General features: G+C 40.6%; 3 protein-coding genes across 7 annotated transcripts in view; 2 read left to right on the forward strand and 1 right to left on the reverse strand.

The window, feature by feature from the left end:
- The window catches only part of ccdc30 (coiled-coil domain containing 30), a 50,041-nt gene extending 43,619 nt beyond the window's left edge, over nt 1–6,422 (reverse strand). For 2 of the 5 annotated variants that reach the window (XM_029719677.1, XM_029719674.1), the window contains exons 1-8: nt 6,187–6,422; nt 5,274–5,482; nt 3,890–4,072; nt 3,234–3,354; nt 2,831–3,021; nt 2,572–2,661; nt 1,772–1,855; nt 1,141–1,294 (exon numbers count right to left, since the gene is read on the reverse strand). In XM_029719677.1, the coding sequence (XP_029575537.1) occupies nt 1,141–1,294; nt 1,772–1,855; nt 2,572–2,661; nt 2,831–3,021; nt 3,234–3,354; nt 3,890–4,072; nt 5,274–5,294 (844 nt within the window). In that variant the 5' untranslated portion in view covers nt 5,295–5,482; nt 6,187–6,422. Of the gene's footprint in view, nt 1–1,140; nt 1,295–1,771; nt 1,856–2,571; nt 2,662–2,830; nt 3,022–3,233; nt 3,355–3,889; nt 4,073–5,273; nt 5,483–6,182 lie in introns of all 5 variants that reach the window. The other 3 variants (XM_029719675.1, XM_029719676.1, XM_029719678.1) reach the window with 3 other exon arrangements.
- A 617-nt stretch (nt 6,423–7,039) lies between these two features.
- Nucleotides 7,040–11,588, forward strand: LOC115166046 (epithelial membrane protein 3). Its single transcript, XM_029719679.1, has 5 exons — nt 7,040–7,187; nt 8,957–9,047; nt 9,193–9,295; nt 9,392–9,532; nt 10,890–11,588. The coding sequence occupies exons 2-5, from the start codon at nt 8,970–8,972 to the stop codon at nt 11,063–11,065; spliced, it is 498 nt and encodes a 165-aa protein (XP_029575539.1). The 5' UTR covers nt 7,040–7,187; nt 8,957–8,969; the 3' UTR covers nt 11,066–11,588.
- A 2,617-nt stretch (nt 11,589–14,205) lies between these two features.
- zmynd12 (zinc finger, MYND-type containing 12) lies at nt 14,206–25,201 on the forward strand. Its single transcript, XM_029719681.1, has 8 exons — nt 14,206–14,484; nt 17,600–17,741; nt 18,139–18,310; nt 18,970–19,139; nt 20,938–21,060; nt 21,228–21,309; nt 22,427–22,572; nt 24,538–25,201. The coding sequence occupies exons 1-8, from the start codon at nt 14,333–14,335 to the stop codon at nt 24,664–24,666; spliced, it is 1,116 nt and encodes a 371-aa protein (XP_029575541.1). The 5' UTR covers nt 14,206–14,332; the 3' UTR covers nt 24,667–25,201.
- The last annotated feature ends 1,107 nt before the right edge of the window (nt 25,202–26,308 follow it).

The raw sequence follows: 26,308 nt of genomic DNA on the forward strand, positions 1-26,308 counted from the left end.
GCACACACCCGTGAGAGTTAGGTGTGTTCCTTTTCATTTCTGAAGACAAAGGAATCGTCCGGTTGGAATATTATGGAAGATTTATGATAAAAACATCCTAAAGATTCATTCTATACATCGTTTGACATGTTTCTACGAACTGTAATATCACTTTTTTGACTATTCGTCTGAACTAACTGCGCGAGCACAGTGCATTTGGATTACTCGACGGAACGCGCAAACAAAAAGGAGGTATTTGGACATAAAGGATGGGGACATAATGGATGGACTTTATCGAACAAAACAAACATTTATTGTGGAACTGGGATACCTGGGAGTGCATTCCGATGAAGATCATCAAAGGTAAGTGAATATTTATAATGGTATTGTGACTTCTGTTGACTCAAATGGCAGGTATATGTATGGATTGTTTTGATGTGAGCGCTGTACTCAGATTATTGCAAAGTTTGCTTTCGCCGTAAAGCTTTTTTGAAATCTGACACAGCGGTTGCATTAAGGAGAAGTGCATCTTTAATTCTGTGCATAACACTTATCAAAGTTTCTGATAAGTATTTCTGTAAATTGATGTGGCTCTCTGCAAAGTCACCGGGGGTTTTGGAGGCAAAACATTACTGAACATAACGCGCCAATGTAAACTGAGATTTTTGGATATAAATATGAACTTTATCGAACAAATCATATATATTTTGTGTAACATGAAGTTCTATGAGTGCCATCTGATGAAGACCATCAAAGGTTAGTGATTAATTTTATCTCTATTTCTGCTTTTTGTGACTCCTCTCTTTGGCTGGAAAATGGCTGTATGTTTTTTTGTGACTAGGTGCTTACCTAACATAATCGTTTGGTGTGCTTTCGCTGTAAAGCCTTTTTGAAATCGGACACTGTGGTTGGATTAATGAGAATCTTATCTTTAAAAATGGTGTATAATACTTGTATGTTTGAGAAATTTTAATTCTGAGATTTTTGCTGTTTTGAATTTGGCGCTCTGCACTTTCACTGGCTGTTGTCATATCGATCCCGTTAACGGGATTTCAGCCGTAAGAAGTTTTAAGACACTTTATGTTGGTGTTTTATTTTATATGGGCAGTTACATGTACAATATAATGAGAAAGATAATTATACAATATTGTTTTCTCATACCACACATGGCCTGGGTCTTCTTGGCAGATTCCAGCTTGTCTGTCAGTCTGCGGATGTCCTCGTGGGCCATGGAGAGCCTCCGAGATGCCTCCTCCAGATCCCTCTCCAGCCGCTGGCGCTCAGAGCGCTCCTGGTATACATCCTCATTGTGGACCTGAGACAGAGGGAGAGCAAAGACTACAGAGTCAAGATTGAGTCAAGATACCATGTCTGTGTTAGAACTTTAAACAAATGCATGTGGTAAAAATATTGGATAAAATTTGCATCTGATAGAGTATATAAATGTACTAAAGCTGAAACCCAACAAAAAAACACATATTGACACTTTGTTTCTCTTGGTAATAATTACATTTACAGAGCTTCATATAAAGTGTACAATTTCCACCGGACCCATAACTCTCCATGCCCATGCCATTCAAAATGCCAGTCTTAAAAGGAAAATAATTTAAACAGTTAGTGAGGCTCCGGGGTTAGCAATGTGAGCAGATTCGTGGATGCCTTGCCAACAGTAGTACGGCTCTGAAATAGGACTTGAAAGGCAAGAACCACAGAAAAGTTGACCCATGCAGTCTTGCCTCAAGATATTACAGTATCATGGTTAGTTGATATGGCAGATAAGATGGGGACCTACAGGTACACCATTGTGTGTGCTCTGTGAGGACTTGCGTAGGCCAAACAGCTTCTTCCAAGGCCTCGGAGCTGGAGACTGCTGCTCCTTGGGAAGAAAGACCACGGGGCAGAAGGATTGACAAGAGATCCTATGAGGGTATCCCCACTGTCCAGGATCAATGCCAGCTGCGTCAAAGCGGTATCAACTTAAACGCTAAATCAGCATTTCCCAAACTCGGTCCTCAGGACCCCAAGGGGGATTTTTGCCCTAACACTACACAGCTGATTCAAATGATCGACGCTTGATGATTAGTTGATTATTTGAAATCGGCTGTGTGGGGTTAGGGCAAAAACCAAAACGTGTACCCCTTGGGGTCCAGAGGACCGAGTTTGGGAGAATTTTTTTTAAATTAAAGGATCAATCTGGAGTTTCAACAATAAAGAAAGTAACACCCAGAAATGTAACCATTTAAACTGACCATCCATGATATCAATATTATGGTTTTAACCATGTTTTTAGGCTATACAGTGTTAGCTTACAATCAAATTGTTTACAAACTAAGGAGAATGTATTTTTGGGTTCTGATGGGGTATGACAATTGAACTAAGCTAATGAGGCATTTATAACTTATATCGTTCAATAATCAATGAGTGTATATATAATGAATTTAAAACTCAAAATTGATGTAGCAATTGCAAATTGGCCCTTTAAAAGTCAGACTTCACTTCATTATCTCTTTTCTTTCACAACCTGAGAGAGATGCTGACCAGTCTAAAGCAAGAGGAGGTTTTCCACCCAGATATCTAGTTATCCCTTTTTACCTGGTTCATGCTTTCTTTGGTACACTGCATGGTCTCCCTCTGCTGCCTTAACTCTTCCTCCATAGTGTGGCGAATATGATCCAGCTCGTCCTGTGAAACACAGCAACCCCACACCCCAAGACAGTCGCATACATGTAAAACTGCACTCCGTGAATTGGAAATACATTTTATTGACTGTATTCGAAAACAGCTTTCCTTATATCCTTCATTGTGTAACAAAACGAGGTAGAAAATAACCAATAAAAACATAGTCCGTTACCTGCAGGTGGACCTCCCTGAGGTTGCCTGTGAGGCTCTGCGTGTCCAGCCTCTTCTCTGCAGCCTCCAGTCTCTCCAACAGCGTGGCCCTCTCCACCAGCAGGTAGGCCACCTGCTCACTGGTGCTACTGAGGCCAATTTCACCCAAGTCCTCCTGGGCCAGCATCTCCACTACCTCCTTCCTCTGGGAATCTGTCAGACAGTGGAAAGGAGAGCAATTGGGTCAATGCAGTATCTTGCCCAATCCCAAACGGATATTAATCCCAACCGCCCAGGTATTTGTGGAGATAGACATAAGCAAGATTCTGTGTCTACACTGTTGTTCAGCCAGCTTTTTACAGAGTGTGCTAAGTGACAACAATGCGTGCCAGTGAAGACATCTTCCATTGGTCTTGCCTAAATACCTTGCTGGAGCCTAATCTGCTGGAGGTCTGCATGGAGCTGCTCGTTGTCCTGCTCATACTCGGCTGTCAGAGACTCACGCTCCTCCAGCAGGCCACGGATGTGCTCCACATAGTTCTCCACCTGAGACAGACCGACAGCCATCCATGAATGACATTGGACCATGGATGAGGCTACCCCCCATTAGGGATGGTATTGAGAACCGGACCAATACTTTCCTAGTACCAGTATTAAATTGGACAGAGCTGACTGAATCCAATTGGAACTTTTGGTGCCTGTTTTCAGTTCTAAACACTGCTACCATGAGTTAAATGTAAAATAAATGTAGAATGCAATTTGTGGACTGAATACAGTAGGTCATAGTTTTGATTTAAAACAAGATAGCTGTGGGCAAAACTATTCACCAGAGGTTCACCACAAATGTTATATGAATGCCTCATTAACCATTCTTTAGAACTAGGCATCAGATAACAGATCCTAGCCTACCATCTGTGGCGACTGGTGTGTTATTATGTGCATTACATGTTAGGCAACTGTTCCAGAACCAGTTGAGTAATTTACTTCAAAACGGTTAGTGGGATAAATGTGGTGAGAATTGCTGATCCCAAGTCAGTTCATAGTAATTAGAGTGTGGTGTCTGCTGAGCTCCGTGCCTCACCTCTTTCATCTCGGTGGCCTGCTGTGTGCGCAGTGTGTGCAGCTCCTGGGTAGCTGTGCGCAGGTCTCCCTCACAATGCAGGAGCTGACGCCACAGGTGCCGCTGACACTCCTCCGCACTTGCCGAGGAAGCCAGGCCGCCCTCCTGCAGACGCAGGGCAATTTGATCCAGCTCCGACGGGACCTGAGCGCCATAACAAAACACAAACAAAATGATGTCATAGTTATTTCCTTTTTATAGGTGATGTCATGTCGTACAATTTGGTGTGATTGAATGATTTAACGGCAAAGCAGTCAGTTTAACTGTAATGTGATCTCCTTTGTGACACATGGGAAGACGTGCAAAGAGACCCCTGCCAACGCTAAACACTGCCTAACATAGAATTCAATACTGTAATTTGCAAGCCCCGTAACCTGAGACGGCTCATCATTCAACGATGAGACTACAAGGCTAAGACATTGTTCAACATGCTAGTAGATAGAATGGCTCAACAAACTGCCACAGAGCATCAGGTCTCATCCACCCCCACCTGTTGTTGTGATCTAACAGAAATTATTACTGCCAAGTCAAAATTGTTCTGTTAGGCTAGTTGTGAGTTCACAATGACTAAACTGCAATGGAATTGAACTGTCAGTTGTTCTCATACTTTGCTATCACATAGGGCCCTATCTCTAGAGTACCCAAGAGGGCATACAGCCAGCCCTAGGGTTCTCAGTTGAAACTATGGACCTCACCTGGGCAATGTGAACTACAATCCCGACTGTTTTAACATTTAGAAACGCTAATAAAACTTGCTTGCGATTCGGTTTTGAAAACCTTTGGAACTTAACTTTCATATCACAGAAAAATAATTTTACAAAAACATTCTGTTTTTTTTTTTTTATAGAATCCCACAGAAGTGTTTTGCATTGCACATTTACCTGAACTACAAAAACACTTCTTGAGTTAATGGAAACAACAACAAAAACGTTGGCTCGTGTAGCTGTATTACACAAAAAACCTTATGGGAAATCTGTAAAAAAAAAGCTAAGAGGTGAGTGTATCTTTTGTATTTGTAAAGTTATTTTTGGATGATAATTACGTTGTGTTCAATCAAGGTTTGCAAAAGTGTATCGCAATCAAGGACTCATGTTTCTAGATAGAGCATTTCACACTTGAATCCCTTCAGCTAATCAAAAGGAATGTGGAATGACTCAAATGCAATTGGAGTCATGATAAGGGCAAATAGGGCCCTGGGCTAGACTAAGAAATTGCTACTGAAGATTAGCAACTAAAACATTTGCATTGCATGACATGCAGGTTTAAAATGAGCATCTTATCAAGCTGGCTGACTTCATACATATGCCTATCTCGTTTAAATAAGCAAATTCAGAGTTGAGTTTACCTCATCATAATCCATGTCCATACACTAGCTAGATCCAAGGGAGTTGCATCTGCAAGTGATGAACTGTTTCCTTCAGTAAAAAGTTACCAAGTAGCAGGCTACATGGTACACTGTTGAACAGATTGAGGTTTGAAAGGCATGACAAGGACGGATGCAAGCCAGCGAAATCCATAGACAGTAGTTTAGAACTTCCATCCCAAGTCAATCACCTGAAAAAGATGACAGGGCAACTATAAACAGAGCAAGGAATAAGCAAACGATTACAGCTAAGCAAGGCTTAGTCGAGACGATTATAGTTAGCTAGCTAACGTTAGCCCCCTAAAAACATATATTGAGGAGCTGTCATGATGGTCCAGCAGCAGCTACAACGTTAGTTGCTCTAGAGAAACCCAAGTTGGCATTCTACTGCCTTTATCCCTAGACTCTAGTTAACTAGCTAGCGTCTATGGAATAGTCTACTGACGTTACGTTAGCTACTACAGAGAACGAAACTCTGAAGCTTGCACTAATATCTGTCTGACGGATAACATTTCAGGGTGCAATGTCTCACAACAAGTAGGCAGACAACCTTAGTTAACTAGCTAGCTATAAAATAGAGGCAGTGCAACGTTAGCCAGTTGGTGTTGAATAAAATTCCTAAGCCTGCCCAAAATGTCTGACAACGCCAGAAGAAAGACTTGCTAACGTTAGCAATCACAGAGAGTTAGCGATTGCTAACGCCAGCAAAACGAATTATCGTTGACTGCATACATGCCAAAAAGTTATTAATTAATAGTTGTAGACACAATTGAGCGACTTCAAATCTTGGACGCTTGGCCCGATCAAACTTATTGTACCGCCACTTCCAGCACCAGGCAATACATACATACATACATACATACATACCTACCTATCTACCTACCTACCTACCTACCTACTTAGCTAGCTAGCGCCGAAGCTCAGGTGCAGCAGACACTCACTGGTGTATCCAGTAGCCAGCAGGGGTGGACAAGTTTGGTCGCTTCTACAAGCACCTAGGCAACGGAATATACCATTCAGGCGATACAGGGGATAAATGGGAAAATCTATATATTGTATGATGGGGAGAAATATGTGGCTCTTATCATTTTATGCAAAACAGGAAATGGTAACAATAAAACTATGTAGAAAAAAAACTACGTTCTATATATTTAGTTGTTCTATATCTGTATAAACCTGAAAACACCAACATGTGGAATAGCAGGGCCAGAATGCACCCACGTTTATTTCGGTGTGTACAGTAAATTCCTCTGAAAATGAATGCCTTATAACTGTATTTAGCCTTCTGTGTGTCATTTAATTGAATTGCTTTCTGGCGTGATTTGCATTTCTATTTCATTGTTGCCAGTCAACTTTGTAACTCACCACACGCCCATACAAATTAACATAATGGTTTGTGTACTGTACAGCCGCATTTTGGCCTAGCACACTCCCCCTCTAAAATAGCTTCTTTTTTTTTCTTTTTTGTTATATATCTTTCTTTGGGAGTTAAAGATGGGGTGAGCATAAGTAGTGCACTATGATCATATAGACAGACACCAGATGTGGTTTTAACTCAAAGTGAAAGGTTTACAGTAGACATCCTTTCATGTGGCTTGCTGTTCTACCGCTCAAGGGTGGGTCTGGTTTGAGTCTTTTTTAGATGGAGATTTTGGACTGAAGGGAGTCAGCAGAGCAAAGGGAGCTCTGTTCAACTAAAAGGAAATGGGCGTTTGGGTTTTTTTTTTTTTAAAGCTCTACAGCATTCCTACTCCTTTCCTCCTCATGGAAACTTTGGAAATGGAGTGATTGAAAAAAATAAAGGGGGAGTGGCAAGAGAGGAAAGGAGAGGACCACCAGAGGGGAAACTTTTACAGAGAGGCTTGATTCAGAGGAGCGTGAAATACACAAACTAAGGTGCGTAGAGATTCTTCAATGATAATTCTGACTTTCTGGAGTACATTCACCAGAGAGGTTTGTTATATACATGTTTTATAGGCCTATTTGTCAGATTCAGATTCAATAAAAACACGTTCTTAAATCACCAGACTGAAGTAATCAGAGCATAACGCATGGAATTGAGAAAGCTTGTGACTTTAACCATTTTCTATTAATGTTTTGATTTCCATGCTAATTCTCATTCAATTCAACCATTACGTCACATCTAAGGCCTTCATTCAGTTGTCAGATGGAATTGGTTTCATTTAATAGTATAATTTGACAATCACGATATACCCACCCCAAATTGGGCCCCTCCTAAAGATAGAGATCTATACAGACGTGTTCATCCTTCTACCCTTTTTGTTGGGCTAACTCATCATGTCCCCTGTGGTAAAATTATATTTTTATGTTTATGACTAGCAAACTACTACAGAACTACTATATTATGACTATGTTCAATGTTTGCAGTGTTGTTGGTGTTGTTGTTGTAATAATGTGAGTATGATCTATTAACCTGGATTTGCTCGTTACAAGTTTAAATGTTATAATGTTAAAACCATTTGTTAGCCCAGTCGCAAACGGTTTTCTCCTCCAAATTATGAAGCACTTATTCTCTTTTTCCATCATAGCAGAAGTTTGAGGTTACTTCAGTAAACAACTTGCCACAATTTTTATTTCAACCAGCCCCGCCCTCTCATTTAAATACATGTTTATTACTGTGACACAGACCAGTCAAAGAGCAGTTTTAGAAATAGTTAAATAGCTCTCTGTTTTGTGGCCTTATGTAAGAGAGTATCCTGTATTTTCACCGGCTCAGACTTTCCATTTGCGTTTGGGGTGACATTTATTCGAGCTCAGAAGCACACAGTGGTGGAAAAAGTACACAATTGTCACAGTTGAGTAAGAGCAAAGATACCTTAATAGAAAATGACTCAAGTAAAAGTCACCCCAGTAAAATACTACTTGAGTAAAAGTCTAAAGGTAACTTGTTTTAAATGTACTTAAGTACAGTAGTTGAAAACATTCTAAATTGTGAATTCATTATGTTAAGCAAACCAGGCTGCACAATTTTCTTGTTTTTATTATTTACAGACAGATAGGGCACCTTTCAATACTCAGACATAATTTACAAACGCAGTATTTATATTTGTATTTAGTGAGTCCACCAGATCAGAGGCAGTAGGGATGACAACACGTTATATTGATAGGTGTGTGAATTGGACCATATTGCTGTCTTGTCTGAGCATTCGATATTTAATGAGTACTCTTGGTGTCAGAGAAAATGTATCAGAGTAAAAAGTAGGCCATTTTTTTTAGGACTGTAGTAGAGTAAAAGTAAAAAATATTAATAATAAAGGAAAAGTACAGATACCACCAAAAACTTTACTTTAAAGTATTTTTACTTAAACACGTTACACCCCTGAAAGCATAGTAAACCTATGTTATGAAGTGGATGTGGGGGTGGGGCAGTCATGTGAACCTGATGAAAAACATACATTTGCAAATATTACTTTATATTTAAAAAATGTTTAAAGTTTTTTAATTTAACCTTCATTTAACTAGTCAAGTCAGTTAAAAACAAATGCTAGACCACATGTTTCTTTTTGCCATAATCAAAATATTGTTTTGGCTGCCCTCAAACCAATAAAAACACCAACCAAGCCAAAACTGAAACAGTACATGTTGCCTATTGTGTGTAAACCATCTGTGATTTCAACCACATTTCAATCTCCATTTTCGGACAGGGACCCTGTTCAGATGGCGTACTTGCTGATGTTTGTGACCCTGCTGCATCTAATCACCTTGGCCATGCTCTTCATTGCCACCATGGAGAAGGTGAGAGCTCTACTTCACCAATATATCTTTCCATTATTGTTAGTTAAGATGTAAATGTGTGATAAAAGTAGTTCAGCCTTTCTTAAACAATAGGTGTTTACCATACAACACATTTACTTACTTAATGCCTCTCTTTCCTTCTTAGTCCTGGTGGGTATGGGATGGGATGGAGAACTCAGATCTCTGGTATAACTGTAGATTTGACAATGACACTGGAACCTGGTTGTGTGCCTCCTCCAAGGAGACTGGTAAACATATTTTTTTACCCTATGAAATCATTGAAATCTTCCCTTCCCTGACAGTTTGAGGTGCATATTGATACATCGTTCCTTGTTCTTCCTCAGAGTGGCTCCAATCAGTCCAGGTGTTGATGGTGCTGTCTGTGGTCTTCTCTTCGGTTTCCTTTCTGGTTTTCCTTGGGCAGCTCTTCACAATGTCCAAAGGGGGGCTATTCTACTTCACCGGGTTATGTCAAGTCTTTGCAGGTAATGAAGTGAAACAATGAACCATCTCTATCTGCCACTAGGACTGTTGTAGTTTATTTTAAAAAGGTCATGTGGTCAGAAAAAGCGCATGGTCCTAACCACCAGTGCTAGATAATGTTTACAAACATTCACACGTGCTGTGAAAGACCAACGAGCTCCCCTTATGGTGAAATACTGCAGTCTCCTTCAAATCCTTTCAGCCTACCTCTGAAAGTTTTTTCAGTGCTTTTTTACGGTTGTTGTAATATAGCAATTTGATGAAAGTCTAGTATAGGATTATTTCAACACTCATATAGAGTGTCAGTTGTTACAGCCCAAGTCAACCGCTTTGCAATAACCAGAAGACGAACCATTAGCTTGTTCATGAGTACATGCCACGGTAGGCCTACGACAACATCAATAACAAATGCCTCTTCAGCAAAGCCCTCTTCAGTATGAAATCAATCAAATCATAGGGGTGCTTAACTTCCCCTTTAATTCCTTAATTTCATTCTTTCTTTGCTTAATTTGACTTTTCTTGACACTATAAAATTATCAGTGAGCCTAAATTGTGCATGGCATTTCGTTGCCATGCATGCTGACATCCAGCATATCATTTTAGTGTGGCGATTCTGATTTAGTGACTTTTTCATCCAAATGATCGTTTTCAGCTGGAAGCAAATTCGTACTGATGATTTATGCGAACTTGGAATAGACGCATGGCCGCGGGAAGATGTTTTGGGCTGGGGGGGCTGTAGTGTATTTATTTATTTATCAGGGGGTGCTGCAGCACCCTCAGCACCCCTACTTCCGGTGGCTATGAATAGGCAAATGTCTTTATGCTGGTTCAGTCACTGATTGACAGCTCATCAGAACAGTCCATACTCAGGCTCTTTATACCTGATGGGAGGCGCCAATTCAGCACTCTGATTGGTGTGGGCACATACTCACACCTGATGCTCCTTTTCGTTGATTATGGGGAGGTAATGCACACAGAATAATTTAACTCCTAAACAGGCAGGGACAACAACATAACACAGTATACAGTAGAGCTATCTTGATGTGACTCATTTAAGAGGGTTACAGGAAAGAATAGAATAGATGCTTTATTGTCTATTGTTCAACGGAAATGTGTCATTTTGCTGTCACAGTACACCCAGTGCTTGACTTGGGCAGGATCTCACTGGAGCTGGCACCTCAACTTTTCTACTGCTTGAGCTCCTGCGCCTCTTACAGAATATTAGCTACAAACTATTGTGGAGCTCCTGCACCTAAATATAACCAGTAACACCACCCAAAATGAGTAGCGGCACCTATTTCAGTCCAAGTTAAGCAGTGAGTACACCCCTAATTTAGCTCTGGCTTTTGATTCTCTTAGGTCTCACTGCATTTGCGGCTGCTCTCATCTACACGCTGCACAACCAAGAGATCCTCCAGGACTCACGAAAGCTGACCGAGGGACATTTTGGCTACTGTTTTATACTGGCCTGGGTGTGTGTGCCGCTGCTACTCATCAGTGGAGTCATGTACATCCACCTACGTAAGAAAGAGTGACCATGGAAGAGAGGTGAATACTGAGCACAAACAGAAAAGCATAGTTGTTGACATTGAGCTATAATAATATCAGAGGCGATGGAGCTCAATCACATGAGTACAGATCTGGGTCTGTTACTTTGTCGGCATTTAGAAGCAGCTATTTCTGGTCAATCCAAATATTGATTGGATCTTGGATAAAAGCGAATCTGGTGAAGCTTTTAAATATAGCATGTTTAGTAGCCTATAGAGCATCGGTATACAGTGCTACAGGCAATTATATATATTTTTCCTATTTCCAAAATATCTATGTCTGAAAAAGTCTGAAAGCTCCAAGTCAGTATTTATTGTAAATCTGGGTGACTTATGAAGCCAATGATGACAACTGCCAAAGAAGTGTTCCTGATATATTGCAGAATCAAGCTTGTTTTGATTTGAAATGTATGTATATGAATAGGGAAATATATTTTTGTACTTGCAATATGTAGTCCTATCAGCTAGAGCTGCTCTAACTTTCCTAAATAAAACACATAGAATATGCGTTGAAGTTGTTTCTTATTATATTCTCTTTTATTTATTTGATTGAAATGCTCTTATTTCAGTTTGCAGGACAAAACACGCCACATACATCTTTTATATTGAATTCAGTAACAGTTACCAGTAGTGATCATATCCTGTAGTTTTTTCCCCCCGAAATGATCTATCCACACATGAAGATAGCAGCAAGGTCAAAGTTGTCTTCCTAGACCTAGGATAACAGATAACACTACACAATTCAACTCAATGGACTTATGTCAGGAAAGGATCAAAGACAGAGTTGAATCATTAGTGTGCATGCAAGCCCACTCTAGATACTCGACATTCAATGTGCCAAAAGGGCATAAGGGATGCAGATTGGATATAGAGTTACAGTAAAGTTTTATTGTGGTGCCAGACATAGCATACATAAAAGATAAGTAGCGTTTTGTTTTTGAACGTGTGCACGCTTTTCTCTTCTGCGAAAAACAACAGCTGATTCAAAGAGGGTGTGTCGGATTTCAAAATGCTTCCTCGATAGGGAGCCTCGGGATAAACGTGAGAATCCTTAGCCGAAGGAGGCTATCAAGGAGAGGAGAAAACTCCTCCGTTCGCTTATTAACAAATTGACACTCCTATTATGGCGACCGCTTATCGGTTTCCGGGTAGGAGAAGAGGACGGAGGAGTCGAGGAGAGGACAGACTTTTTTCCAATTGAGAAAGGAAAAGAGGGGAAAGGGAGAGAAGGAGGGGGAAAAGATAGAGGGGTAGAGTGCTAATAGACACATAGACTGTTCAGTCATAGAATGTTCTCTCTGCTTCTGCAAGGCAAGTGGTACCGATGCACCAAGTCTGGAACCAACAGGACCCTGAACAGCTTCTACCCCACAGCATAAGACTGCTAAATAGTTAACCAAATAGCTACCCGGACTATCTGCATTGACCCTTTTTGCACTAACTTTTCTTCTCTATTTTCTTTCTCTCTACATTGTTGGGAAGGGCCCGTAAATAAGCAGTTCACTGTTAGTGCACATCTGTTGTTTACGAAGCATGTGACAAATAACATTTTATTTCAATTTAATTGAATATGTAATTGGTCCACAGAGTAGATCTTCAAATAATGACTCAAACTTCAAACAAAACACTATTGTATTTCTATCACTTGTTTGATCACTTTCTGTTGACAACATCTTTGTCTACTGACACCCCTTCAAAGGTCTGAATACAGCTATCTACTGATCCTTCAACGCAAGCAAGCTGTCATACTTTGAACTGTTCAATGTGCAAGCAATAAAACAATACATGGAAAACACTGGTTTCATCATCTTTGGAACTTGTCTCGGAGTCATTGAAATCTAGGGGTAGACACAACAACGACAACAATAACAGCAACAACAATAACAACAACAATGACAATAACAGCAACATGTGTCTTTGTTGCCAGGCTATGGCAGCCACCAGCAGTCCACCAGTGTGCTCCATCTGCCTGAAGATGTTCTCAGACCCAGTCACCACCACATGTGGACACAGCTTCCACTTGGCTTGTATTGGTAGATACTGGGGAAGCAGTGACCAGTACCGGTGTCCACTCTGTAATAAGAGATTCCAGAAAAGACATGAGGTAGATGTCAACACAACACTCAGAGAGGTTGTTGAGAAATCTAAAGCTAGACATACTGCCCAATGTGAAGTCTTAACCTCAGCCCCAGCCACAGCTAGACATGGAGAAGAAGAGCCTGGCAGTGTTTTCACTGGATGGAATCTCATCACCCTGGTAACCTGTAACCACATATTCACTTGGAGCCTGACAAACCACTGGGGGAGTGGGGAGAAAAGTTGGTATGTACTGTGTGTGGATGATGGACCCATGCATTAGTAAGGAACAAACCAATGAGACATCTCTTTGTAAATGTATTTTTGTTTCAGTTAAGAAAGTGAAGTCAGAAATGCAGCAGATGATCCAGGAGATAATGGAGAAGGTTAAAGAGGTCAAATGCTCAGTGGAGCTCAGCAAGATGAGTCAAAATTGTCAAAACCCACAATGACTGCTATGTGTGACTTAGTTGACATGGCACCTACTACCACACCCTGTTCAAAGGCACTTAAATATTTTGTCTTGTCCATTCACCCTCTGAATGGCACACCAACACAATCCATGTCTCAATTGTCTCAAGGCTTAAACATCCTTCATTAACCCGTCTCCTCCCCTTCATCTACACTGATTGAAGTGGATTTAACAAGTGACATCAATAAGGGATCATAGTAGTCACCTGGATTCACCTGGTCAGTCTATGTCATGGAAAGAGCAGGTGTCCTTAATGTGTTGTACACTCATTGTACAAAAAGGTTCCAGTATAAGAATTAAAAACAAATGTTCAGTTTTGTCACAATCATCAGTGTCTTAAATGATCCAAAATAAAACCTTATAATCCAAGTATTTGCACGTTCTGAGAGTAAACTTTATTCCACTATCACAAAAATACTTTTGGACGGCTGAAGCAAGCACCTTTTTATTCAGGAAAATGTATCATAAAATGTATTATTTATCTCTCTGATCAAAAGTTAAATATGTTTATACAGAACAAACGTTTAAATACGCGGATCTGTTTGTATTTGTTGGATGCCTATGTTTCTGTGCTGTTCTCTTTTTTAAACAAGACTAATACCATCAAAGGTCGTCTCCATAGCAACTTGAAGCGTTCAGGAAACAAATTGTAAAACGTTGTTCTCACCGAACAATAGCAAATAGGGTAAACTTTTATTTATTATATCATGAGCTCAATAACGAGGAGTAAATCTCATGTTTCGGCACTGACATCAGCGATAAATCCACTTGCAAACCCAAGAGGAGCGAAAAAGCAATGTGAACTTTGTCAAAACCTTGCGCACCTGCAATGCACCAAATGTCGAGTAACTTTCTACTGGTAAGTTTATGAAGTAACGTTAGTAGTCGACATAGCTAGTTAGCATGGATAGGACTTAAATGACCATAAATAATTATTGCCATTGTTTTAATATGGCTCCACTTTTTTGTTGTGTAACTAGTGGACTCCAGTATTTAAATACACAACAAGAACAACAACTTGCTAGTAAGTTACAGTAGTAACTTACTAGCAAGTAACTTAAAGCTTCTGACTTTAAGTTTTATGAAAAATACATCTGACCATTTTCAAAACTAGGTGGCAGTGTTTAGCTAGCTACAAACGTATTACTAGACTGTCAGAGAACACTAAAAACAGACTTGTGTTTGCCTCAGTCAAAATGTGGTACTGGAAAAATTTTGGAAAGCAAGTTAACTCTTCTGAAGCATATTTTTAAGAGAAGAATGTCAAGTGAGTTATGCCTAAGCCCTATCATGTGGTCTCTGAGAGTGCACCCTTATGTAATAGCAAGTCCTACTGAATTTCTAGTTTTATATGATACATTTAAAAACACAATCCTTAATTCGTTCTTCATCCAAACAGTAGCCTCGCCACTTGGTTTGCTGTATTTGCTGAATTTGTCACTTTTGGGAGAGCTAGGCTTCTTACTAATACAGTACCTTCAGAAAGTATTCACCCCCTTGACTTTTTCCCCAAGTAATTGTGTTACAGCCTGAATTTAAAATGAATTAGATTGAGATTTTTTGGGTCACATTGTTACACACAATATCCCATAATGTCAAAGTGGTATTATGTCTTCATTTTTATTTAATTTTTCTTACAAATTAATACAAAATGAAAAGCTGAAATGTCTTGAGTCAATAAGGATGGAACACCTTTGTTATGGCAGGAGTAAAAATGTGCTTAACAAGTCACATAATAAGTTGCATGGACTCACTCTGTGCAATAATAGTGTTTAACATGATTTTTGAATGACCTCTACCTCATCTCTGTACCCCACACATACAATTATCTGTAAGGTCCCTCAGTCGAGCAGTGAATTACAAAGACCAGGGAGGTTTTCCAATGCCTCCCAAAGAAGGGCACCTATTGGTAGATGGGTAAAAAAACAAAAACAGACATTGAATATCCCCTTGAGCATGGTGAAGTTATTAATTATGCTTTGGATGGTGTATCAATACACCCAGTCATTATAAAGATACAGGCGTTCTTCCTAACTCAGTTGGCAGAGAGGTAGGAAACTGCTCAGGGATTTCACCGTGAGACCAATGGTGAATTTAAAATAGTTACAGAGTTTGTCTGTGATAGGAGAAAACTGAGGATGGATCAACAACCTTGTAGTTACGCCACAACACTAACCTAATTGACAGAGGGAAAATAAGGAAGCCTATACACAATAAAAATATTCCAAAACATGTATCCTGTTTGCAATAAGGCACTAAAGTAAAACTTTAAAAAATGTGGCAAAGAAATTAAGTTTGTCTTGAATACAAGCTCTATGTTTGGGACAGGTGTGACCTGGGTGTCCTGACTCTCTGTGGTCACTAATGACCCTATGGCATTTATCATAAGAGTAGTGGTGTTAACCCCAGTGTCGCTAAATTCCCAATCTTGTACTCATACCATCATGGCCACTTAATCATCCCCAGGTTCTAATTGACTCATTCCTCTCCCCTGTAACTATTCCCCAGGTCGTTGCTGTAAATGAGAATTTGTTCTCAGCAACTTACCTGGTAAAATAAGGGTTAAAAAATGTAATTAAATTCCCAGTGGCCGGGTTAGGTTTTGACTTAAATCTATTTCACAATCTGTGGCAAGACTTGAAAATGGTTATGTAGAAATGATCAAGAATCAATTTGACTGTAGGTGTGCAAAGCTTTTAAAAACATACCCAGAAAGACAGCTGTAATTGCTGCCAAATGTTATTCTAACATGTATTGACTCAGGGGTGTAAATACTTATGTAAATGAGATATTTCATTTTCAATACATTTCTAAAAACATGTTTTCTCTTTGTCATTATGGGGTATTGTGTGTAGATGGGTGAGACATTATTATTTTGTATACATTTTTTTATTCAGGCTGTAACACAACGAAATGTGCAATAAATCAAGGGGTAGGAATACTTTCTGAAGGCACTGTACATAATATGGCCTAGTGCTTGGTGACAGCCTTTCCACTAGGCCTAAGCTTTAAGGGATGAGACACTAAATCCATTCCCTCTGAGGGAGCTTAAAAGTGTGTTATATCCCTGGCTCTATTCCCCTTACTGCATCTCTTCTTTTAAAATGCATTTCTCTCACCCTGCAAGTATTCTCCAAAACAAGAGAAAAACTAGCCTACTTCTGGGGCCAGCTGTCTGCCTACGTCCCGATTTAATACACGTCTCCGTGCCAAGGGGCTGCGTAAACACTTCCATGCTCCGGAGCAACAGCGAGCAATCCCAACTAGCCAAACACACCATACATTATGGTCTACAGACTCAGAGTTAGGGACCTTCAAGGAATGAGAAAGTACAGGTCTGTGTCCTTAGAATCCCCTTGACTCTTGTGTGAGTGCATAGTAAGTGCATGCACATTTCAGCCCTTGTGAGCCAGCCCATATGCTGTGTTATTGCCATGACGTGACTGAAACTCCAGACCAGTAAAAACACATTGGAATGTTCAAGCACCGCAGAAAGAAAACATGAGGAAACTCAGACAGTTCCAACACATTGGGAAAATAGCAAGATGCATGACATTATTAACCTGTTATTTAATGGCACACAATTTAGGATACCTTTAGGAGAATTGAAAGATGTTGCACATGGAAGGATTCAAAAATAGCTTAGGCCTATGCCTTCTTATTAAACTGTTAGATAAGGCAATGTGACTTATGCAGACAGTCTGATGTCTTATCTAGTCTAGTGTTCCTTAAAATGTTTCTGTAGACAGATCTACGCATGACATGCCAATGCATACAGGTACAGCTATAATGTCTTCAAAACAAAGTTCCTGAAAACAAGAAATGCCATTTGGTAAAAGTAAGTACTGTGAGAAACCACATTGCTCACATTCAGTCCTGTGTGATTCGCACAGCGGGGTCAGCTAGGACAAAGGGAAGGGAGCCCATTTTGGGGATTGGAATGCAGCCCATGTCTCTTTTTTCCTTTTTTTCAGTGACATGGAACACCAGCAGGCTGACTGGGTAGGAATCCATGAGAAGATCTGCCAGCTGCTCATCCCCATCCGCACCGCAACGCCATTCCACAGCCTGCAGGCGGACAGAGACCACCACCGCACCCAGATACTGCACAGACAAGTGAGGATCAGACACTCACCAGGGTCTCATTCATTAGGGCACACCTAACGGAAAACAATACCATCGGTTCTTATGGACAAGTCCAGTTAGGGAGGCTCTTTCAGTCCCTTTCTACTGTTTGTTGTCTAATGAATATGAACCTGAATAGAGATAGCTGAACCCAAAATCAATGTTTTGTCATACATTTGCATACCTAAAGAGTTATTTGAGGACAAGATGATTCCAGGCCATCTTTTAATTAAGAGCCTATACAAAATTGGAGAAATCTGTAGCCCTCAATCACAAATTATGTCTGTAGAAATGTCTGATAACTTTGATTTTGTGCGGAAACAACCTACTGAAACACATGCCCTGTACTGTAACTGTAGTGTCTTTGCCTGGTGTAACCCCTGTTTAGGAGGAGCTGATTGAGATCTCCAGGGCTGTGGCTCAGAAGAAGCTGTTTGAGGGGAAGTATCAGGAGTCACTGCCTGCCGCCCAGCTCTCCCTGCGCTGTGCTATGGACGTCTACGGCCCCAGTGCTGTCCAGCTGGTCCCTGCATACCTCCTGCTGGCAGAGGCAAACGTGGGTGAGTCACAAGATGGAGGAAACTCCCCATGAGCTGGCAGTTTTACCAAAGAACCACAGGAAGGCAGAGACCAAATCAATTCAAATGCAGCTATGAGATACTATTGTGTTTACAATATTCGTGCAAGGTTAGTAGTGGATACATTCGATTTTAGAGAACCTGCACTGTGTCTTCCGTCCATTTTCAGCATTGTGTTGAACTCAAATCATTGCTGATCTGTGTCGAACTCTTTGTTGAAACACTGTGATCCAATCCTTTCGGGCCGAATCTTACTTGGGAACCGTGCAATTTCATTTCGCTACACCCGCAATAACACCCGCAATAACATCTGTTAAACACGTGTATGTGACCAATAAAATTTGATTTGATTTGAATTCCCTCTCAAATCTCCCATTTATACAAAAGTCAGAGATATGCACGTGGATCTCAAGCTAGTGTTCAGCGTTCACAGTCAGTAGTCCTGCCCTGTAGATTCATGATTTAGATGTTGAGACCCTTACCTCTGATCTGTAGGCCCATAGTTCTGTCCTGTTTAAGTTTAGTTTTGACCTGGATTTGACCCTGCTACATGACTCTGACCTGTAGAGTGACCAATGCCACCGAACTGTAGGCTGTTGTTGTGTTGCGTATGACTCATTCCTCTGCTCCCCTCCCCCCAGGTCTGGGCAGTCTGGCCCAGGCAGAGGGGTACCTGTCTCAGGCCGAGTGGACGGTGATGAAGACGCCCGAGTGTAGCCAGACCGTCCGCCACCAGCTGCACCGCAACCTGGGTCGCCTCTACACCGCCACGGAAAACCTGGAGGGAGCGCTATTGCACTTTGCCAACGACGTGAGTGTCAAAGCTTATCAGTGGTCAAATCTACCAGTGCTTCAAAACCACAGATTTACTATGGAAGTCGAACTATAGAGGTGCATTTCAATTGTGGAAAGTGGCTTCCTCTCTTTGTTTCTTTGGTGAAATGATGGGATTTAGTGCGTCTCCTTCATATTTATTCATTTCAGGCTTAGGGAGTAATGGATTACATGTAACATATTACAACAACAAAAAACCTGAAATCCGTTACACTACCAGCAAAATATTGTAATCAGATTATAGATACTTTTGAAAAACTAGATGATTACTTGACACCTTTCTGTTTTATCAATGACACTCAAATCAGCATTGAAAAAAGGCACAAGTTTAAGTTTGTTTCACCTGAGTGAACAAACTTAAACCACAAGTCAGAGACCACTATGATGACACACCAAATGTGTTTTATGAATCGTGGGAAAAGAGCAGGAATAGGCTTTTGTAGGCTACAGTCCAAGTATGTCTTCCAATGGTGCAACTGCTGTCTGCATCCAAAGGTTATCCAGTTTAAATAAACGCTTGGAGGTAAGGACGACAGCAGTGGTGTAGCCTACGGGCGATACTGACATCAGTTATTATTGATATCTACATAGCGCATTGATGTGAATCACACTGCTGGCAGAACTTAGCGATTTCCGCTAGATGGGCCAGCGGCAAAGCCAAAATTGGCTATGTAAAAATGTATGAAAACCAACATTTGCTTTTTGGTCTTAATTTAAGGTTAGGTTAGGCATTAGGGTTAGCAGTCTGGTTAAGGTTAGGGGTAAGGTTAGGGTTCCGTTTAAAATCAGATTTCCTGACTTTGTGGCTGTGCCAGCTAGTAACCACTGTGCAGAGCTGACTCCAGAACAAGGTTAATGTCGAAAAACAGAACCTGCACCTCTTAAAGGTCCAATGCAGCTGTTTTATCTCAATATCAAATACTTTATGGGTAACAATTAAGTACCTTACTGTAATTGTTATCAGTTAAAATTGTAAAAAAAAATGAAAATGATCATGCTAGGGCGGTCTGGAAGTGGTCTGAGTGGAGATGGGAAAACTGAAAGCGAGCTGTTATTGGCAGTCTTTATTATTGGTCTATTAACTAATTTAGCGCCTGGTGTAGACACCAGGCAGGCCAGAAATCCATCCCACCAAAACAGGCTGACATTTCAGGTAGTCTTTTTAAACAGCTCTTACACCAAAAAGGCATTATCATCATTTTCACAATTTCACAGTATTGTTTCAAACTTATAGTGTGGAAGTATATATAAAACACAGGGAAATCTAGTTTCTGACTGCACTGGACCTTTAAGGGGAAAGTAATCAAAATGTAACTGAAAGTAAACAGATTGAATTACTGAGTTTGTGTAATCCAGAAGTTATGTTACAGATTACAATTTTGGACAGGTAACTAGTAACTGTAATGGATTACATTTAGAAAGTAACATACCCAACCCTAAAAATCTGAAAACACAATGATCGCAGTGCAGATTATAAGGAGTTTTACAGTATTGTTTTAAACCAATCAGGGCCTGTATTCACAAAGCCTCTCAGAGTAGAAGTGCTGGCTAACCTGAACCTAGATGAGCACTCCTACTCTGAGACGCTTGATACATATGCTCTTTTGCATGTAGTAAATGTTAGCTCCGTGTTCACTGAAGGTTGCTATCCCCATGCCAAACATAAGTACCAGTGGAGAATCTAAGGAATTATGAATGCACTTTGACTACCTATTTGAATAGAGGTATAATATGCTGCAATATTCCACATCTGAACCTGTTTCTTTGGTTTTCAGGTGTACTATGCCAGTGAGGAATATGGCTTGGATAACATTGTCACTTGTGGTGGCTACTTTCTGATGGCCAATGTCTTTATCAAGCAAGAAAAGATGGATATTGCCAGTTCCTTATACACTGAGGTAAAAGTTAAATAAGTGCCTGACAGTAAAACTGAAGATAAAATACTGTAGTGTTATCGTGATTATATTACTGGTCTAGTAGCATTAGAACAGCAAATGCGTCCATGAAAACATAGTGTTTTGGTGTGTTAGTTTGCCTGACTACTTTTTTGTGTCTGACTTTACAGGTAGCAAGTACATGGCACTCTCACCTCACCAAACTTTTGGAGACTCATACTCCAGGATCCATGATGCTGGAGCACTCTTTTGGTGGGTACAGCTTCATATCGAATAGATACCAAGGACTGCTGAGAAATATGTATACATTCTTTGGTGGTGCGTATATGTGTAGTGCATCTACAACAGGTTTATGTATTGACAAATCATTCAAACCAAGACTAAATTAAAATGGAAACTTGATCAGATAATGGCTCCCGAGTGGCGCAGCGGTCTAAAGCACTGCATCTCAGTGCTAGAGGTGTCACTACAGACCCTGGTTCGATTCCAGGCTGTATCACAACCGGCTGTGATTGAGAGTCCCATAGGGCGGTGCACAATTGGCCCAGCGTCGTCCGGGTTAGGGTTTGGCCAGGGTAGACCGTCATTGTAAATAAGAATTTGTTCTTAACTGACTTGCCTAATTAAATTAAGGTAAATAAAAAATAAAGATTATGATGCTGTTGAATTAGCTTCAGCTCCTTCAGTCAAAGTCCATACCCAGAACCATTGTGAACAGATTGATGGTAGATGATAATAAATTGTTGACACACAGAGATACATTAAACTAAATTGGTCTATTTAATTCTGTGGGCTCACTAACAGCCACATGCTACAGCCAATCACACACTTAATAAACAACACCACTGCCAGCTCTAAGTGGCTTGATGACATCAGTAGGCATCATCATCATCTCTACCAGCCCAACAGCATTTGGCTTCATTCGTGGATCACTGAAAATAAGGTCAATGGCGCTAAATTTAGCATCTTACCCTGACGTGCTATCCTAGAGCTAAATCCCAGCTTTAAATCGACAGTGCTGGGGGCTGACTAAGACCATTCATGACACATCTCTGGCTGTCGCAGCAGCCGACACCGCCTCTCTGCTGCTTCCCTGCCCTAGGGAAGCAGCAGAGACGATGCTAAGCTTGTTAGCGGCAATGCAATTCCCCAGGATTTTCAGGCAAGCCACCACTGCAGAGCATGAGCTATATTTCAGTTAGTATTCAGTGGTCACAGTCAATAATTCTGCCCTGAAGACTCATGATGTTGAGACTCTTACCTCAACATCATGAGTCATGACTCTTAGGCCCATAGTTCTGTGCGGTTCTGTGCGGTTTAGGTTTAGTTTTGACCTGGAAGTGTGTGTTTTGTATTGATCTCCATGCAGATGAAGCTCAGCAGGCGGAAGCGGACCAGATGCTAAGGGCCATGCTGAAGGTTCAGGAGAGTAGCCCCAAGCAGGCTGCGGCCCAGAACACTCTAGTGGCCCACTCTCTGGCCATGCTGTGGTTCCTAGGAGGATCCCCAGACAAGGTGAGGTGTTATGATGACCAGTGATCTGGTGGTTACTGGTGACACCCTGACACATTTCCCTCCACCGTGTGCTTCCCATGGAGCGCTGTCTAGAGACAGGATTAGCTTCTAATTGATAAAGCTTTAAAGATTATCACTCTGGCGGGATTTAGTTGGACTCGATGCGACTGGCCTGATACTCTAATTGCCCTCCCCGGGCTTCTGGCCAGGCAACTTCTCTCTGATCTCGCAAGTATGCTAGTGCTTAGTGGGGGATTTTGGGAGTGTTATCCAGGGATGTAGCTAGTATGCATATCTATGAGAAAGGAGAAAGGTCATGCAAATGGAGAGAATGATTTGCCAGGAGAAGTTTAATAGTTGACCTCGTGAAGGTCACTCAATCCCACTGACCAACCAATTACCTGAGGGAGTCTCTGAGTTTAATGCATCAGAAAGGGAGTCAGGGGGGATAAGGTATTTATAGTTATGGCAGCGTTTCCCAAACTTGGTCCTGGGCACCCCAAGGGGTGCACGTTTTAGTTGATTATTTGAATCAGCTGAGTAGTGCCAGCTGATTCAAATGATCAAAGCTTGATGATTAGTTTATTATTTGAATCAGCTGAGTAGTGCCAGCTGATTCAAATGATCAAAGCTTGATGATTAGATTATTATTTTAATCAGCTGAGTAGTGCCAGCTGATTCAAATGATCAAAGCTTGATGATTAGATTAGTATTTTAATCAGCTGAGTAGTGCCAGCTGATTCAAATGATCAAAGCTTAATGATGAGTTGATTATTTGAATCAGCTGAGTAATGCTAGGGCAAAAACCTAAACGTGCACCACTTGGGGTCCTGAGGAATGAGTTTGGGAAAACCCTGAGTTATGGTCTTTAGTTCAATAGGACACAATGTCTTGGCGAGAGTAAATAACACACAAACCCCGAACGTCTCCCACTGTCCCACGTCTGCTTCGATCTCTCCAGTCCCTCCCTTGCTGTTGTTGCAGGGATCAGGAGCAACAGCTCTCGTCACATGACAACAAAGATAGTAAGAGGGGTTGGCTAAAGCACATGCAGTAGAGATCTGGAGCAGGCTATGATTGATCGACCTTCAATGGGGGTTGAATGAAGCTCAGCTTGGCTAGCCATTACAGTGCATCTTAATGACAGTTGCTTGTCACCTATACCTCATCTGCACTGATCTGAAAAGGAAATTGGGAGAAGCCAAAGAGAGGAGACTTGGTTTTAAATGCTGTTCTTTCAGATCAGTGTGGTTGAAGGAGAAATATGAGGACAGGAAGCCACTATTAGAGATGACTGAAATTCACCTATAGTCTGGCTTGGCATGACAGACAATGAAAAAAGCAGGAAAACCAAGGACACATTTTTCATTGAAACCCATATTTCAGTAATGGCGTTTAAACATATCTATTTTCTCCATTGTCCGTAATAACTGGAAAAAGTTTGATTCCCTTTACAGTTGGATGCTTCCAGAATTAGGCATGTGTGTAAACTGGCTGCATTGGTATGGATGAAGATACTGAATAAGCCTTACTGTGGCAGGTTTTATTGAATCTATCCAAAATACTGACTGCACTTAATTTCCATTGCTACATTTGTCAATAAACAAAACATTTTTAGATATTGCCTGAATCATTTCAGTTCAATACCTTTCATCGTGGTGCATTAACATCAGAAGATTTGTATTTATTTTGTCTGGTTTGTAAAACGTCCCAGGCAGTGTCTCGGTAGTTCCAAATACTTTTCTTTCCTCGTCTTCATTCCTTCATAGCCGCTGATAGATTAAAGGATATGTTTTCAATTGTCCCTTCAGATCAGTGAGCATGGTACTAAGGAATCTTTTAGAGACTGTTGGGGCAAAGCCCAGTTTTACAGTGATACATATTAAGTATATAAATGAATATACTGTGTATATACACACAACAGGCAGTGGGTGCAATGGCTTTACTGTATGTGTGTGTTGTCAGGCACTGGAGTTTGGCAGGAAGGCCCTGCAGTCCAGCCAGCTGGTCCCAGACCATAGCCTGACAGAGCGCATCCAGAGCCTGCTGCAGCTGGCAGCAGAGAGAGGCCCACACCTTACCATCGCAAGCTGACTGCCCGCCTGCCTGACCGCCTGTCTTCTTGACTGCCTGTCCATCCACCAGCCGGCTACCTCCTCAGCTCAACACAAAAGAAGCACGCTCTATACATGAAAAAAATGGGCCATAGTAGAATCATTACAGAATAAAAGATGCTGTGACTCTCCATGGTGACTTCTGATAGGATGTGACTGAACAGTAAGGATGTCATACCGGTATGTGTTTTTGAGTTTAGAATTCCAAAGACCCATGATGCAGACATGTTGGGAGAGGTACATTTCAGGTTCAGGCTCATATATGTCCACACTTGAGACATCTTCTATTCCCATTTGTGGGTATTAAGTATGCAGTTACACTATTGCCATGTAGTTTCTAAATAAATACCAGGTAACTGGCGGTCTGTCAAAATTAGCGTCACCCCGTTTTCATTAATAAGATAATGCTGACATCTCATTGTACGTGAGTGAAACTTTATTTGAATAGTGACAGAACACATGTCTGTTTTGAATAATGACTCATTTTATTTGAATAAAAAAAAAAGGTGTCTACATAATTTTTGCATTGGTAAATATATCAGCTAGAACCAAATTTAGGATCCATTTTCGCCATGCTGTCAAAATGGTTCACATAATAATGATATGATTGACCCTATTTCTTCACGCAAAATTCTTGCATGACTCGAGCCTGCAGATGCATGGCATTAGCGGTCCAAAACGTCATCATTTATATACGTTTTTAAGGTAACATTTCTTGTGTTATGGATTATATGAATTTGTATTTAAACCCACAAAGTTTAATCAAATCATGAAAAAAAATAGGGCATATCAGTAGCAGTTTTTTGATCAACTAAATATATCAATCAATATTGTAAACCTTAGAGCAAATTCAGGTTATTTTCTGAAAACAATGGATGGATGAAAGCACCCTAAGGAACTCTTTCAAGTCCTACATATGTACAGGTCATTTCTGACATGTCTTTATTATTATTTATATCAAAACACAAAGAATAAATGTTAAAATCATTTCACTACTAGTATTATTAGTATAGAATTTTTACAACAATGCTTGTTTTTGGCATTCAGATTCATTTCCTATGTGTTGAGAGGCAGAGAAACTCAGAGACACATTGGATTCCTCAATTCCCTTTCAAATATATGAGCCAAATATACATTAGCAGCAATTCAGAAATAAATAGTAACTTTTAAGTTGTGTTGTGTACACAGTTACCAATGAGGATAGTCACAAACCCTTCACACAGCAGAGGTCAGTACAGAACAGGCTGGAGTGTTACATCATCAAACCAGCACCAATTTGATAGCTTTAGCCATGTCATAAATAGAATAGCCAGTATAACCTGTTCTCGTCAATTGGTTCCTTGTCTCCTTCCTATGGTGGGCACTGATCGGAAAAGACCGGATAGATTAAATCAATGACTAGTTGGGGGTGCTTCCAGGCCAGTTTGTACTGTGATTTCCTATCAGTGTCCACAAAGGAATTAGGATGATAAGGCATTTTAGGACACATACTGAACCATACTGAGTAAATTAACCTAGATATGCTGTAGGTTATATGAATGTAGTGAGCAGGGATATTATTTCAACAATGCATATGTTGGAGAAAATGGCCGTCCTTTAATTCTTTCCTATGGCTAGTCTTA

This window comes from Salmo trutta, chromosome 28, assembly GCF_901001165.1.
Source record: "Salmo trutta chromosome 28, fSalTru1.1, whole genome shotgun sequence".
NCBI classification, from domain to species: domain Eukaryota; kingdom Metazoa; phylum Chordata; class Actinopteri; order Salmoniformes; family Salmonidae; genus Salmo; species Salmo trutta.

Bases quoted from the DNA above. Each gene is read 5' to 3' on its own strand.
- LOC115166046 (XM_029719679.1), top strand. From the start codon at position 8,970: ATGGCGTACTTGCTGATGTTTGTGACCCTGCTGCATCTAATCACCTTG. The intron at 9,048-9,192 runs GTGAGAGCTCTA...TTTCCTTCTTAG, and splicing joins TCATTGCCACCATGGAGAAG to TCCTGGTGGGTATGGGATGG. The intron at 9,296-9,391 runs GTAAACATATTT...GTTCTTCCTCAG, and splicing joins TGCCTCCTCCAAGGAGACTG to AGTGGCTCCAATCAGTCCAG.
- zmynd12 (XM_029719681.1), top strand. From the start codon at position 14,333: ATGAGCTCAATAACGAGGAGTAAATCTCATGTTTCGGCACTGACATCA. The intron at 19,140-20,937 runs GTGAGTGTCAAA...TTTGGTTTTCAG, and splicing joins TATTGCACTTTGCCAACGAC to GTGTACTATGCCAGTGAGGA. The intron at 22,573-24,537 runs GTGAGGTGTTAT...GTGTGTTGTCAG, and splicing joins TAGGAGGATCCCCAGACAAG to GCACTGGAGTTTGGCAGGAA.